General features: G+C 55.0%; 1 protein-coding gene and 1 long non-coding RNA gene across 5 annotated transcripts in view; one reads left to right on the top strand and one right to left on the bottom strand.

Moving 5' to 3' along the window:
* Nucleotides 1-16406, top strand: part of ITIH5 (inter-alpha-trypsin inhibitor heavy chain 5) — a 79142-nt gene that overhangs the window by 61120 nt on the left and 1616 nt on the right. The window contains exons 8-13 of the mRNA XM_027073373.2: nucleotides 3122-3290; nucleotides 6621-6930; nucleotides 9319-9878; nucleotides 12020-12073; nucleotides 13875-13991; nucleotides 15751-16128. Of these exons, the coding sequence (XP_026929174.1) occupies nucleotides 3122-3290; nucleotides 6621-6930; nucleotides 9319-9878; nucleotides 12020-12073; nucleotides 13875-13991; nucleotides 15751-16128 (1588 nt within the window). The remainder of the gene's footprint in view (nucleotides 1-3121; nucleotides 3291-6620; nucleotides 6931-9318; nucleotides 9879-12019; nucleotides 12074-13874; nucleotides 13992-15750; nucleotides 16129-16406) is intronic.
* Nucleotides 12549-15807, bottom strand: LOC113603581 (uncharacterized). 4 transcript variants are annotated; one of them, XR_008299898.1, is made up of 4 exons: nucleotides 15267-15807; nucleotides 14093-14457; nucleotides 13011-13097; nucleotides 12549-12929 (listed from the first exon to the last, which is right to left on the bottom strand). It is a non-coding gene; the product is annotated as an uncharacterized LOC113603581 (long non-coding RNA). The 4 variants fall into 4 exon arrangements; XR_003425183.2 differs by having other exon boundaries at nucleotides 12549-13097; XR_008299897.1 differs by having other exon boundaries at nucleotides 12549-14457; nucleotides 15267-15373; nucleotides 15609-15807.

Here is a 16406-nt window from a genome sequence, read left to right as displayed (position 1 = left end):
AATATGTCTTCCTTCTTTTAACCCAAGGAGAGTGTGTAAGAAGAGGAATTCATCCCCATAAAACAGGCTCAAGCGGAGAGCAGTCCTCATCCATTGTGGTTCCAGATAGCCAGGATTATACAAAGCCATTGTTAATGACCTTGCCGGCCAAGGTACTTCTTCACTGCCTGGACAGTAAGAGAGACATCCTTTTATTTTATTAGTTGTATCTGTGCACCTTTCATCTCTCTTCAGTCCGAAAGCCCTCTGGAATGTTCTGGTGACGTTTGCAGAGCGGCGTCTGCAGGGACTGTGCGGGTGCCTGTCGTCCGTGGGCTGGGGCCTCTAGGAACTGATTCGCGGCCCCAGAGCTGGCCCACTGTCTCTGCTGCCGGCTGGCCTCTTTAAGAACTCTGCTTTCTTCCGCAGCCAGATCCCCCGCTGTTCCTTATGTTTCTTTCCCTCTGCAAGGGGTATGGTTTTCCTGCCTCTTCCCAACCGCCCCCTCTCCCCAAGACCTCCTGATTCCTCCCCAGCAGGCTCACCACCTGGTGGCTGGATACAGTGACCTGAACCCGTCTTCACAGAGAAGCCCTGTCCTTGTCCCAGAAAGTAAACGTGGACGATGGTGGCTTCCTGGAAGTGTTATCGGGACCCCAAAGGCTCAGTGTAACTTTCTGGTGTCGGACAGTTAGCCTCCCTCGCTAACCAGACCCAGCCACCGATTGTGTTAACCTCCACAGACACTCTGTGCACATGTCGTATGTGCTTATTTTAAACGTCTCCGGGGAAGACATTTGCATGGTGTCCTGTGGTCACCTGTTCAGGGAGGGCATCGTCACTCCCAGCGCTGTGTTTGGAGTGACTGGTCTCGAGCAGGCAGGCTTCTCTCTAGGGCACAAGGGCACCGAGTGGAGCTTTGGGGACAGGGAAGAAGGCCAAGGAACACGGCAGGCTGGGATATCCGTGTCTTCTCCCGTTGGTCACACTAATTGGCAAGGGTGCCGGGGCCCCGGTGGGAACCGTCGTCATCTGCCCACCTGCACTGGAAGCGTCTACAGGTCGTCTTCCTTGTCACCTTCCAGTCTCTTAAGGGTTTTAGGCCAGCCCCTCACGTGACACAGCTTTGCCTTCAGGGGAGTTGAGGCCTTCAAGCAAGCTTGGACCGTGCATTCTGTGCCGTTCTGGGCCTCCTCTGAGCTTCCTGGAATGTGCTTAGTTCTCTGGACTGTACTCTTGGAAGGTCTGACAAGGTTTGTGTTCACGTTCGGCTCGTAAACAGAGCGTGCAGAAATGTCAGCTGAAGTCCACTCGCGCTCACTCTTCTTTCTGGACGCTCCCCTTCCGCCTGCCTTTCAAGCCCTCCAAGAATGCAGAGCTCCCAGCGTCATCGGCCACACGGGGAGGGGGGCCGCGGCCGCAAAGAGTTAACGGAAGGAGCTGGCTGTAGACGGTGGCGGCTTCCATCCGGGCCTCCCGGGACGAGGGGAGGGAGGCCGTCCGGCCGGTCCCCGGGGCAACTGGAAAGGCCGCCGTTGGAGCCCGCCGGCCCGCCTCCCCTGGGTGCATGTGAGGATAAGCGAGCTGCAGCTGTGGCCTTACAAGGTCACAAGAAACCTGTAGCCGCGGAGTCAAGCGGAGGAGGGGGAAGAGGCTGGAGCGACTATTCCTAAAGCAGAGTATCCATCAGGGGCCGGGGGAGGGGAGTTGGCACAGAGGAGCCGGGCGGGCCCCTGCCGAGGTCTCCAGCGCACTATTTAAGGATCCCTAAGGATGCTGGCTGCTGAACAAGCCGTGGTGTTCCCAGGAGCTGCCCCTTGTCCACACCCGTGCCCTGTGGCGCCTGGCGGGCTCCGCAGTCTGGGGAGCGTGCGAGTTTGTCCAGGTGCCTGCCTTCCAGCCGGGCGGCCGGCGGGGCTGTCTCAGGGACAACGGTGCCCGCGGTCCCATCACCGCGCAGCTGTGGGCCTCCGGGCATCCCAGAGGTCTAGACTGCCGGGCCATCCGATGCTCATGCTGGGGGTGGTGTTGGCTCTACGTGGAAGGAAGGGTGAGGAGTCTGAGCTCTGCCAGCTTCCTGCCTCACACCGTCCGTGTCAACACTTAGGGCCCTCCACCCACATCTGGTTATTGTAACTATCTGATTTATTTTTACTCGAACACTGTCAGCTCTGTGTGTCCTACACCCCATCCTTCTTGGTGTTCTCTTTCTGTGGGTCCCAGAGATGAAGGGGGGTGTCTGTCCGACTTCATTTGTGTCGGCAACGGTATTTTGTATTCCACACCTCTCCCTTGCTCTCCCTCTATTTACTCATTCAGCTCACTTGTCCTCGCTGCTTTCCAGAATGCCCTTCCTAGTCTTTCAGCCCACCTACTTCCTTTGCCCTCATCTTGCCCGTCCTCCGTGAAGCCCTCTCACCTCGCTGCGGCCCTATGTTTGCATTCTCTTTTAAGTTCTTAGGGTATTAATTATATATACCTTTAGTCTTATGGTTCATAAAATGTTTCTGCATGCATGTCTCCGCTGAACTTCCACGTATGCCCCCCCCCCCCGCCGTGCGTTGAGAACTCTCCCGCCCACGGGGCGATATGAAGATGAATGGGACCTCCCTGCCAAGAGCTTACAAGACAGTAAGGGACACAGATACGAAGCAAACAATCACGACTGGGTAATTACGCACCCCACGAGTATTTTGAGTGCAGCGCTAGCCTAGAAGAGAGAGGATCGGCTCTCTTTGGAAGAAGGAGGAAATGTTTCAGATGGAGGATAGAGCACATTAGCTGGGTTTTGAAGAATGACTAGGAGCCTGTCAGGTAACAAATGGGCGTAAGAGGAAAAGAATCTTCCGGGTCAAGAGAACAGCCACTGTGAAAATACGGAGGCCTGACATACCGTGACTCGCAGCAGTGTGTGACATTTCACATATTAAACACACATCTGTGTCTCGTAGAACATTGTGACACGTTGATGCCAGTTTTTCCCAGTTAGGTGACCAAGCTGCTCGACATTTATCCAAGTCCCTCCACATCTTAGGCACTTAATTTTAACCCCGGGATTGTTCCTGGCATGCAGTTTCTGAGCCAGGAGACGCGAGGACCCGGGCGATCAGATGTGACTGGTTTTGCTTCTGTGTTTGTTCAGACCAAGGATGCCCTGTTCACGATTCTCCACGACCTCCGACCCCAGGATCATTTCAATATCATCGGCTTTTCCAACCGCATCAAAGTGTGGAAAGACCATCTGGTGTCAGTTACCCCCGACAACGTCCGCGACGGCAAAGTGTATATCCACCACATGTCGCCCAGCGGAGGTAAATGCGAGTCCTTGTTTCCACGCTGGCTTCGACGTGATAATAAGTGAGTAGCTAGTTTTCTGCCGAGAGACAAGGATTTGAAAGCCAAAGCCGATCACAGGAAAGGAGATAAAGGTGAGCGCTTTCCCAGAAGCTTACGTTTCTCTGGACACCAAGTCTGTAAGTTCTCGTCTTCCAGGCCCGGAGTAAGATGGCCAAGTAGGTTAGGGGGGAAATACTCGATAGGTTTTGGAGCCTTTCCTGGTTTATCTCACGGAGCCGAACAACGAAGCCGTTTTTGTGCACTGCTCTCGGGTGGGGAATCCGAGTCAAAGAAATGGTTCCGTGTTTTGTGTGCCTGAACGTTAGCAGCGTCAGCGGGACAGCCCCGTTGGCCAGTCTGTGCCAGTGAGAAGAGCACAGGGCCCAGGCGGCCTGGGAGATGCTGTGCACGCGGAGCGTGACAAGCTCTGAGTCTTGCACACTGGGCTCGGGCACGGGGCGCAGGCAAGAGTGCGGAGGACGGAGACAGTCATACAGGATTTAAGGAGATAGGAGAATCGGGACAGTACATTACCCAGCTGTGCTCGATGCCCGTTCCTTCGGCTCAGGACTGGGGCTCACTCTTGCTGGCGTGTCTGTCCCTAGCACAGGGGGCACATGACCGGCGCTCAGTGTTGGGGTGTTTATGAAAACTCATCCCGACTCCCTCCCCCGCTTTCTGAAAAGGGCCTTTGCAGAGACACCTTCTTCTGGGGTGATTGTCTCGGTTAATTCTGTTTTGGTTATTGGGGAACCTACTTAGTTCAGTTTTCTTCTGACGTTCTTCATCTTTCGTACATGTATTATTTTCTGTCTTCATCTTTCGATATGTATTATTTTCTATCCAAGACAGAGCTCTGATTCCCCAAACAAACTTTTTTTGGAACTTGATCTTGCTTGGATGGGGCTTTGACTTTGCAGTGGGACTTCCTACTGCCTCCACAGCCGTGTGATATGGGGACTGCTTGACGGGTTGATGGGAGAGAGAAAAGATCGGATTTAATAACACGGCAGGAAGTTGACGAGACTCAAGTCAAGTCCTTGAGGGAAGAAACTCTTCATCTTTGCATGGCCCCTGGTTCCCAGCGTAGCTCCTGACATACAGCTCGTGCTCAACGAGTATTTGCTCAATTGAATGTATTTCAGTGGCACTACTCACTATCAGAATGGGGTGTGTGTGTGTGTGTGTGCCCGCGCGCGCGTGTGTGTGTTGGCAGAGGGTGTGGGGATAAAACTTTAGGAGACAGCTGATGTGTATTATGTCCTTCTGGAGTCCACACCTTAGAAACCTTATTGGTCTCCTGTATTTTTTCTCCATGTGGCCATCACCCCAACCTCTATAGGTGAACAGAAGATTAATCTGTTCTTCTCAAAGAAGCGGGGATGTCAGGATCAGGAACATAGGTTCTGAAGCCAGCCCCACCGTGTCCGAGCCATTTAATGTGTTTGCACCTGAGTTTCCTCCTCTAAAATGGGGACAGTAATGGGATTGTGATCAGGATGAGATCAGTTAAAATATCTGAAGTGCCGAGAACAGTGGCTGGCACACGGGAGGGTCTCTTTCGTGTCAGACGTGGCCGATTTCACCCAAGTAGTCCCTCTTGCTGGTGCACGTGGGTCCTCTGATGACCTGGGTGGGCTGTCAGGGGGAGGGCTGGGGCAGCTCTGTGGGGCCCCCACACTGGTGGAGGGAGCCTCCCCGTTCTTAAGAGTGCAGGAGATGCCCCCCCCCCCCCATCTTAGCATGGGTTTGGTTCAGGCCCTGCTGTGCTTTTGGTGCTGGTATTAGAAAAGCTAAGTGCATCCCTTTGCCTGGGCTCCTTGGCCTTAAGGTGGAATGAAAGGTTGGGCACCATTGCCAGGTTCTAGATTAAAGGGAAAATAAACACCTGCCTTTTCTTCCAGGGCCATATATCCAGAGGCCAGGTGAAAGTAAGCTGGGCTTCCAGAAAGGCATGTTAATGAGCCCAAAGAAATGCTAAATACTATTTCAGCTGTAACTTTCCCTTATCTTCAGACTCTGTGTGCATCTTAGAATTATCAGTGTGTTTGCACGGACATAGACGGGTATTGTTTTTGTTTGTTTGCTTGTTTTGTTTTTGTTTTAGCCAGAAATTCTGGAGAATGTGAAGCAATGGGGGCAAATTAATGTGGTTCACTGAAACATGGTACATTTTGCAGGTAGTTAAAAATCCCTCCGGTGAGGGTGATTGATTGCGGTGATGATGGGTACACCGCTTTGTACATTTACTGAAAGTAATTCATTGTGTACCGAAAGCGGGTAAGGTTTTTGGTACATAAATTTCATCTCAGCGAAGTCATTAAGAAAAAAAAAACCCACTGAGGGGCACCACGGTGGCTCAGTTGGTTAAGCATCTGACTTTGGCTCAGGTTGTGATCTCATGGTTCATGAGTTCAAGCCCCACGTCGAGCCCCCTCCTAGAGCCTGCTCTAGATTCTATGTCTCCCCCTCTCTGCCCTTCCCCTGCTTGCGTTCTGTCTCCGTCTCTCAAAAATAAATAAACATTTAAAAAAAGAAAAAGAAAAACAACCCCCCTGGAGTCAGGGGGCAGAAATACGTGTTCGCACTCAGTCTTCCTGGGTGGTTGTAGAACAATAGCCACCGAATGAAATTCTTAGCTAATCCAGAAGGCTCATCTCGGGGCCATGCCCACCTCCACCAACCAGCCACCCGTCTCTCCATCCAGCAAGCACATACCTTTCCGGCACCTGCCGCAGACACTGTCCCTGGCTTTTGACGGAGCTGCTGGCGACAAGCTGTGTGAAGGGGAAATGGCAGGGGCAGAGGTGGGGACGGGAGGCATAAACTTTAAAGCCTCTGCCTCGTGGGGGTTCCGATAGGCAGAGGTAACCCGAAGGGGCGGGAAGCAGAGAAAGGAGAGGCAGCAGAGGCCTTCCCCAGCTGCCCTTTCTTTCCCTGTGGGACTCGCCCTCCCTCCAAACTCCTGTACCCGACCCCTTTGGGGTTGCCCTTTACAGAGCTCTTCCCAGGAAAGGAGTGGGAGCCGTTGATGCTCAGGTAGTGAGGGGCTTGAGCCAAGGCACCTTCCCCAGCATATGTTCGGGAGTTCTGTATGGGGGGATAGTCCCGTGCCGCTTCCGTCCATTCGGCAAACGCTGGCGAGTGTCCAGACAGGCTGTGTAAGCTGACATCACCCGCCTGTGCGGGTGGCCCCCTCCCACGCACGTACTCCTGCTAACGCCTGAACGTGGCGGGGTGTCCGTGCCTGACCGTGCATGCGTGCAGCATGAGGGCTTGAGCCGGCCTGTTTTGCTGTTCCCCAGGCACGGACATCAACGGGGCGCTGCAGAGGGCCATCAGGCTGCTCACGGACTACGTGGCTCACGACGACGTCGGAGACCGCAGCGTGTCCCTCGTCATCTTCCTGACCGACGGGAAACCCACCGTCGGGGAGACCCACACCCTCAGGATCCTCAACAACACCAGGGAGGCCGCCCGGGGCCAGATCTGCATCTTTACCATCGGCATCGGGAACGACGTGGACTTCAAGCTGCTGGAGAAACTGTCGCTGGAGAACTGTGGCCTCACCCGGCACGTTCTCGAGGAGGACGACGCGGGCTCACAGCTCGTCGGGTCCGTCCGCGCTGCACAGTGAGACTCAGGCTCTCAGAAGGGGGTGCGGGGCCGTGTGGCCGGAACCCATCACACTGGGTGACGTCGGAAGGGGTTTTTAAACCAGGTCGATCCGGGTTCAGGTCCTGGCCCTGCTTTGTGACTCTAGGCACGATTCGAGCCAGTCTGCGCCCCGTTTCCTCGTCTGTGACGTGAGGGGTACGGTCGGCTGACAGAGTTTAGTGAGAAAACCGTGCGGACTGTTGGCGGGATGGCTGTTGCACGTTAGGTGTTCAGTCCGCTCTCGTGGTTGCGACTCTGTTCTTGCCTTTTCTCGTGTCCTCGCCAGGGGACCAGCACGCTTGCTAGTGTATTTGCTGTGAGTTCACAGGTGGCGTAAGCAGGAGAGGTCCCGCTGTCTCCTTTTTGTGAGCTGGTGAAGACTGGCCACTGACGCGCTTATTTTCTTGAGGTGGAGGAAAAACTAGATCTTAGGCCTTCTAATTACGCCCGGAGCCTTCCCTCAGATGCCACATGGCCACACCCGGGGTACGACTTTGCTGTTGATTTGAGAGAGTACTGACTCTCAGTTCCACATCATATCCTTGGATCGTCTTCGCATATAGCAGGGAGCTCAAAGGAAAGTGAGGTTTCGGTAGATTTACAGCTGTTCGATAGCCACATTCAAGGAACGTTCACCAGTGATCAGTCTAACTGGAGGTCTGTAAGGTGGGCAGTGAAGGTGGGTTCTTGGTAAGGGGCTAGTCACCATTCCCCCCCCCCCCCCACCGGCGTTTCCATCAAAAGATTTAAATACAAACACAGATTTGCTTCCCATATTTTCAAAATTATTCACAACTACATTCAGAGAGGGGGAATCTAGGGCATTGTATACCAGGGCTAAGATTTAATAGCGTGTTCATGAGCAAAAGCAATCACGTGGCAACATCAGCTGCGCTGCCCTGTCACCAAGACAGTATCAGTGCCCAGCATTTCTCAAGGACTTACGGTGTGCCAGGCTTTCCTGCATCCGTCACGTCCTGCGATCCTCCCAGAAAGCCAAGGAGTAGGTGTATTAGGGTCTAAGCTAAGCACCCACGCAGGTGGCTCTCTCCTGTGATATCTGGGACACTGGACTCTGCTCCATGAAGTCATTCGGAGACCCCAGGTCCTTCCCTTCGGTTCATCTGCAACCCTGCAACCCTGAGATGAGGTCACTGTCACTTCTGTATTCCAGCCCCAAAGAGGGAGAGAGAAAAGAAAGCCAGAGAAAGCCATTGTATTTTAAGCAAGCATTGCAAAAGTTGTATTGATCGCTCCTCCTCTGGTTCCGTTGGTGAGAACATGGCCGTGTTTGGCCACAGTAGAGGCTGAGAGATGTACTTTAGAGCTGGATGGTTAGAACTCAGTTATGAAAAAAGGAGAATGGGCTAGAGGGGGCAGTAGTCTACCAAAGCAGTTACTTCAACGTTGCAACCGTGGAGAGGAAGAAACCGGTTCAGAGAGGGTAAGTCACATGTCCCAGGACACACAGCCGGGAAGTGGCTAAGATGGCCTCCACCGCCTCTGCTGTCTAGATCTTTGGGAGGAGGTTTTTGACTGTCCCTTTACTCAGCAAAAAGCAGCCATGTAACAACCAGGAGAAAAGCTAAGGCAAGCGAAGGCGGCATCCGTTACATGCCAGCCTAGTGTCAGCGTCAAGGTGATTTCTCCAGGAGAGCGGGCCGGTTAGGGTGCATCTGGAACATGTGCCGGGTTCTAAGGAACCGGGTTTTAAGAGGCCCTTTGAGAAGTGTGGGTGTGTACAGAGGGAAGTTACCCCAAGGTCCCTCAGCTGGGGATTCTTGAAATCCTATCCCGTTGACGATAGTCCTGAAACCGGGGGAGGGGTGAGGTGCACAGGAACAGGAGCACACGGCAGTCGCACACTTCACGGCCGTTTGTCAACCATCTGAGTGCGGGAAGGGGAGTTAGATCAGATCGTACACATGGTGTTGCTGTAGCAGTGGTACGGGCATCGCGGGTGGAAGCTGCTGGAAGGAAGGCGGGACGGGCATCGCGGGTGAAAGCTGCTGGAAGGAAGGCGGGACGGGCATCAGCGGGTGGAAGCTGCTGGAAGGAAGGCGGGACAGGCATCGGCGGGTGGAAGCTGCTGGAAGGAAGGCGGCAGTCTACTCCCAGGGCTCCTCTGCCTCGTCACGGCAGTTGAGAGCGGGTGGGAAGCCAGTGCGAGAGTGAGTTCTCCGTCACCAGGGGTGTTCAAGCAGCTTCTGCCTGGCCTCCTGCCGGAAGTGCTCTGTGGGGAGGGCTGCACTGAGGGCCCCCAGAAGCAGATCCCTCCCCCCGACCTTGGCAAGCAGGGCCTGTGCTGCCACGGCGGCCCTGACTCTCTCTGTCCTTCCGCTGCAGGTTCTATGACGAGATCCGGACCCCTCTGCTGTCCGACATCCGCATCGATTACCCCCCCGCCGCGGTGGAGCGCGTCACCAGGACCCTGTTCCCCAACTACTTCAACGGCTCGGAGATCGTCATCGCCGGGAAGCTGGCCCACAGGACGGTGGAGCGGTTGCACGTGGAAGTCACGGCCAGCAACAGCAAGAAGTTTGTCGTCCTGAAGGCGGATGTGCCCGTGGAGCCCCCGGAGGTGGGGAACGACGTGGCGGGAAGCGCCAGGCCCGAGGGCGGTGGCTCCGGGGACCCCAACCACGTGCAGCGGCTCTGGAGCTACCTGAGCACGAAGGAGCTGCTGAGCGCCTGGCTGCACAGCAGCGACGAGCGGGACAAGGAGCGGCTGAGGCAGAAGGCGCAGGCACTGGCCGTGGCCTCCCGCTTCCTCACCCCGGTCACGTCCATGCACTTGAAGAGGTCGGGGCTGCAGACGGACAAGCTGGAGGACGCACAGAGCATGTCCGCGGCCACAGGCCCCGAACCCGTGATGCAGAGTCTGCGAGGCGCCAGCCCGCAGCCAGGTAACCCGCCTGGAGGGGGCGGCCGTGGGGAGCCGACGTGCGTGCTCAGCCCTCCGTGGGCCGCGTCAGCTGGGCTGGCCGCCCGGGCCTCCCGTGTCACACTCCGTACACACCCGGGCCGTCCGCCTCGCCCTCCCGTGTCACAGTCTGTATGAATCGGATGCCCACCTGCCCGCCAGTCTGCACAGGCCGTGGTAAACCCTCGTGTTTGTATCGATGCACCCTGTGCGTCTCTGCAGAGCAGAGGTGGCGTTTGTCCCAGAAATGCCCCCAGGTGAAGTCGGTCTGTTGGTAACTCGCGCACTGGAGGCCCGCCACGGATGAGGCAGCACGGGGCAGCGTGGTGAACACACAGATAAACGGATACGGTACTCGGTTTGAGTGCCCTTCTACGTTTTTTAAAAGTTTACTTTCAGAGAGCCAGTGGGGAGGTGTTGCAGAGAGAGGGAGAGAGAGAGAATCTTAAGCAGACTCCGTGCACAGCGCAGAGCCTGACGCAGGACTCGATGCCCCGACCCTGGGATCGTGACCCCAGCTCGGTCACTCCACCCACCCCAGCGCCCCCGCCCTGCTACATTTTTAGGTACTTCGGGACCATGCCATTTTACCTGTTGGTGTGCACGTTCACAAGCCGTGGGCGCCCAGAGGTTAGCCGTGCGGACAGGAAGCACACGGGCCCCGAGCGGAAGAACGTAACTCCTTTGAGCATGTACTGGGCTTTGTGGAAGGCGAGAGAACTCTCCTCTCAGATGCATGGTTTCTGTTGTCCTGAGAGCATACGTGAGGAGCTGTGTTGTTGCTTCTCGAGACAATTCGTCCTTGACTGTTCTCTCAGAGCCCAAACAGAAAGTGCAGAGTTTAGTCTCGTGCCGTTTTGTTGGGGGAAATTCGTAGCGACAAGCACAAGAAAAGGAAAGGAAAAGTAATTCAGCCCACACAGAGTGCGAACATCCTCAGTGATCCCACTCGGCGGCAAACAGCATGGTGTTTATGCGCGACATGATTATTACATTCCTGCCAAGTTCACATCTCCTAGAGAGGGAGGGGACGGGAACCCAGGGCCCACAAGTGCTGCCTCACCTGTCCCTCGTGCGCTCAACTCTGAGAAGCACCCGGGCCTGGTTGAGAGCGAGCGTGACGGCAGGACCCAGACACCGCCGTTTCGGCTCGGCTGTGTGGCTCCGGGCAGGTTCCTGACCCTCTCTGGGCTTCTGTTCCCTGGCCTGTAAAACACAGACACTAATGATTTCCCTGAAGGGCTTCCAAGGAAAGATGTACAAGTGTTTGGTCCATAGTAAGCCTTCTACAAATGTTAGACACCCTCGGCCGTGAGGTCTGTAGACCTGGAAATTTATGGAAAAGTTCAGATTATAATTATATGTGGATCTTAGCTGTCTTTTTTTTTTTTTTTTTACACTTTTGTATTTAAATGCTTGTTAAAATTGTGGCAAAAAAAATAACATGAAATTTACCCTCTTAACCATTTTTAACTGTACAGTTCAGTCATGTTAGTAGACTCATGTAGCCCCAGAACTTTGTTTCATCTTGCAGATCTGAGACTCTGTTCCCTTAGACAACTCTGCTCCCCTCCACCCCATAACTGCATCTTACATACAATAGAATGTTTTCTCCTCTTACATGGGCAGAAGTCTTAGGAAGAATAGCTAATATGAGAATTAGGTAGAACTTAATAGAATATTATCTATTTACAAAAGAATAAAATAAGCCTAGGGGCATCTGTGTGGCTCAGTCGGTTTAAGCGTCCAAATTCGGCTCAGGTCATGATCTCACAGTTCACGAGTCCGAGCCCCGCGTCAGGCTCTGTGCTGACAGCCCGGAGCCTGGAGCCTGCTTCCGATTCTGTGTCTCCCTCTCTCTCTGCCGCTTCCCTGCTCATGTTCTCTCTTTGTCTCTCAAAACTAAGTAAGTGTGAAAAAAAAAAATTAAAATAAGCCTCCACGTGTTACGCCCTCACTCATGTCGTGAGGCCAAGCTCCCTCTTTAAAAAAAGATGATGTTTTTAAATTGCCACGAACACCTTTGAAAGCTATATTTCACTCACCCCAAACCTCTTGTCTTTCTCTCCCCTCATCCGTGTCCTCCTTAATAACACGGGTGGTTCTCTTTCTTCTGATTTCTAGGACCTGCTCTCAAGAAACCATACAACCCAAGAATTAAAGTCTCCAAAACATCAGGTAAAGAACAGAATGTGGCCGTGTGTCCCTGGGGGGCTGAGGTGTGTACCATGCAGGGCACCGGGTGGTACAGGGCACCGGGCATCCCCAAAGCCAGTTACGGTACCGGCACCTAGAACACGGCCTTTATTCAACCCTCAGATGGTTAGCAAAAGGCAGCAGCGTGAGGCAGCTCCAGGAACAGGGTGGTCCTTAAACCACTGCAGGAACACCGTGGCCAGCACGGCCCCGGGAGCCCGGCGGCTCTGAGGGCAGGAGGGACGGACAGTGGGGCGCGTGTTCGTCATTACTGAGTTAAAAGGTACTCGTTTCAGACCTCCGAGGTCTTCAGGCTCCAGCTCCTGGCGTCCCGAACAGGGTTTGTGACTACTAATTATTATTTTAATCTTTGGCTTTAGAAGGGAAAGACAAATAAAAATACCATGAAAAGCCCTTTGGCCGGCTCTCTGGGATTGTAATAAAAATCCAGACGGGATGACAACACAAAGACAGGGTTGTATTCTTAAAGGGCACACGTCTTCCTCGGTGAGTCTCTGTCATCGCCTCGCTGCCATCGTGCTGGACGCACAGGTTCACAAAGCTGGGAGCGTCCCCGAGGTTAGCCGTGCGGAGGGGGTGCGCGCCGTCTCCGACGGATAAGAGCGCACGGTTCCTAACGCACATGTGCTCTGTGGAGTGCGAGGGAACTTCCTTCCCTCTTGGATGCCGTGTGGAGTGATGACGTTCAGACGTCTCCCTCTCCTTTTTGGAATAAGGAGCGTCTTTCCCTGTAGAACGATCCGGATGATTTGAGTAGAAGTGACGTGGCCTGAGCACAAGAAACCCTCTAAGAACTGTCACATCGTTGTGTTCAGACCTAGGGAGGGCCACAAGTATGCACAGCACTGTTAACCTGCTATGGGCGTCCCGGGTCCCCCCATCTGTAAAAGACCAGTACCTTGTATCTGTTTATATAGTCATAGGATGCTTTGGTCACTGCACGGTGAGATCAGCCAGATTCTTCCGTGGGCCTTTGTGAGTCACCCTGGGGACACAAAGGGGTTTTCAGCAGTCATGCCAAGGACATGAATTTGCTTGTGACTTGAGAAGACTGACCATATGCTCAGGCGGGTACGTGCACGTAAAACGGAGAGGAGTTCCCAGACACGTTGTGTTCGGCATGCAAGTTAGAAGGCAACTAACTGTCCCGTCTCCTGAGGGAGGGGGAATTGCTGTGGACTGTCGGGAACTATTTCGCCTGGACAGTACGAGGCAAGGCGGTTCATGTTCAGCAGAGGTGACCATGAGGACAGTGGGAAGGAACAGGGGCCGGCCACGCTCTGCGGTCTCATCTGTAGGCAAAACTTTGGAGAGCGTTTAAGTCGGCGTGCCCCAGGGTGGGGGTTTCCACTGTCACCCCCAGTGACCCTGCACCCTTCCTGGTCACCGCCATGCACCGGGCTTGGCCGTTGCCACTGTCCTTCGGGGACCATGTATGTCACGGTCTCCAGTGCCGTGGCGCTGTGGTCACAGGCGTGGGAGGGCTGTCACCACGTCTCTTCCCGGGACAGGAGGCCAAAGAGAAAGGAAATGATCTTTGCGGTGTGGCGAAAGCCTCGCGTCTGGGTTTCGGGGACCTGAGTCCACAGACTCCGCACGTGGTAACCCTGGTGCCTCAGCCGCCTGGCCCCTTCCTCACGCAGACACGGAGGATGAGGGACAGGCTAGCTAACTGACTTCGGAGAAATCAGAAGGGACTGTTTACACGCGAAAAGCACCCGGTAAATTTCTTTCTCTGTCCTGTTTCTTGCTGGCCTGGCAGTGGATGGAGACCCCCATTTTGTCGTGGATTTCCCCCTGAGCAATCTCACCGTCTGCTTCAACATCGACGGGCAGCCGGGGGACATCCTGAGGCTCGTCTCTGATCACGCGGATTCTGGTAAGTTCTTCCCTCCCTTGTGACCTCTGGGCAAGGTTAAGGTAGGTATCACAGCCCCCTCCGTCCTTGCGATGGGTGTGTGTGTGTGTAAGGGGACATACCACACACTGACGGCACTGGGCTGGGTGTGGGGCGCGGTGTCACGACGACGTGGGTTGGAAGCATTGCTCTCACGTGACTCCTTTCGTGGCCTTGGGCACACGTGCTCCTCGTAGCTCGGAGACAGTGGTACTTCCTCGGGCAGCCCCACCAGGCTGTTGTCAGTAATGGATCTGAAGTCGTTTTGTAAATGAACGGGTCCTGTGGAGTTCGTGACTTTCCAGTCGAGGACTCGAACAGCAGGAGGGCCGGAGTCCCGCAGTGCTCTCTCCCGGTTCCTCGGCGACGGGGATGCGAAGCCCACAGCTCTGTGAGCACTGAACACCGAGCTAACAAGGGCTCTGATCTCCTTCAGTCTGTAGAGCGGCTGGGTGAAGGAGGTCAGTGTGTGAAAGGCTCTCGACTCACACGCAGGTAACAGTGCCCGAGGGCTGGCGACATGGCATTTCTCAGTTCTGAGAGGATGCGTTTCTGGAAGGCTAGGTTACAGAGCGTCCCATGGCCGGGTGACCGTGCGATGTGATTACATAATGTGCGGTCCCGGGGCCCCTTCCCCGCCCTGTGCTCTCACGAGGTTTCCTAGCCTTCGAGCTAAATGTCAGCTTGTCCTCACTCGGGCTCAGCAGTGAGATAGGGGCCTGCCTGTGTCCTCCCCAGAGGTACCCGCCTTCCTAGGAGGTACCCACCCACCTTCCTGGCGTTCCTGTGTTCAGTGTGGTGTCTGAGATGGGAAACCGCCAGAAGGTGATGCCTGGAGCCTTGAGGCTGAAGTACGTGGCTGGGATTTCTCCTGGAATGTCTAAGGGGCCGCTAGCCAAGATTTAGAGGAAGGTTATCCCCAAAGCAGAGCAAGACAAGAGTTCATTAGATAGAAGTCTTTGAGTCTTGCCAATTACACCCTCACCAGGCAGCATCTCATGCAGGCCTGGCTGCTCCACGTGGAATCTTCTGTCAGCTGTCCACTGGGACAGCGCAGAAACGTAGGGCCTACATGAGTCTAGGAAAGCCGCCGTGGTGTTAGTGACGATGAAGGAAAAGAAGGATGGAGTTCAGCTTGACGGCAGTCGACATCTTATGCGTGTGCGACCTCCTGGGATCTGATCTGTGTTACGTGCCCATTTTATAGATGTGATAATCGAGGCTGTTTTTTAAAGTGACTTATCCAGGCATACCCACCTAGGAGGTGCAGAACCTGAGTCTTTGGACTAGAAAAGATGTTAATCTTCACATTCTCCCACACTGCCCGTGGCATCACGGGATCGCCACATCAGGATCCGCGGAAACTAGCGGATAGGAAATGGGCGTCAGGGCCATGCAGGACTTTCGTCACTACAACCAGACCCAGGGACAAAGGCAAACAGACATGCACACCTCCTTCTGTGGTATCTTGACCCACGCCCCCTCTTTGCTGCCCCCACCCCAAGATACGGGAAAGATGGGGGAGGTAGGTTCATACCTTCCTGCCTTCACTCATTCACACGTTCGCTCATTCACTCGGTAGGACTGAGCGGCCCCTACCTACCCGGGAGTCAGACTTCATGGGGCCGGAGATTCAGAGTCAAGGACAGAGGAGGGAGGAGATTCTATCAGATGTTCGCGTGCAGGTGGCTGGAAGGTGGGCTGGTCCGCTGACCCTTGTCCTCTCCCCTCTGCCTCCGAGGCGTGACGGTGAACGGGGAGCTGATCGGGGCGCCGGCTCCCCCAGGCGGCCACAAGAAGCAGCGCACTTACTTCCGCACCATCACCATCCTCGCCAACAAGCCCGAGCGGTCCTATCTGGAGATCACTCCGAGCAGAGTCATCCTGGACGGTGGGGACAGGCTGGTCCTCCCGTGCAACCGGAGCGCGGTGGTGGGGCGCCGCGGGCTGGAGGTGTCGGTGTCCGCCAACGCCAACGTCACCGTCACCATCCAGGGCACCATTGCCTTCGTCGTCCTCATTCACCTCTACAAAAAGCCGGCCCCCTACCAGCGGGACCACCTGGGCTTCTACATCTCCAGCAGCAGAGGCCTGTCCAGCAGCTGCCACGGACTGTTAGGTGGGCGGCCGCCCTCACGCCGGGTCGAGCGTTAGACGTCAGGGTCCCAGAGCGAGGCTCCTGTTGCCCGTGCCTTTAGCTTGAGTGAGAAGCGCAGTCGTGAAATCACACGTCTTGCCTCCTGGCGGCTTTCCGGAACGGGGAGGGGTTCATAAACGAATTGTCACTGGCCTCCTGGGAGAACGGGCCGAGACTTGGGGGGATAATCCTCTCGGGGTCTGGCTCCTGACTCGGGAAGTTGCAAGCGGAGGGCAGTCCGCGCCCAGCACAGGCATGAG

This window comes from Acinonyx jubatus, chromosome B4, assembly GCF_027475565.1.
Source record: "Acinonyx jubatus isolate Ajub_Pintada_27869175 chromosome B4, VMU_Ajub_asm_v1.0, whole genome shotgun sequence".
NCBI lineage: Eukaryota > Metazoa > Chordata > Mammalia > Carnivora > Felidae > Acinonyx > Acinonyx jubatus.
This window is presented reverse-complemented; position numbering and strand designations above follow the sequence as displayed.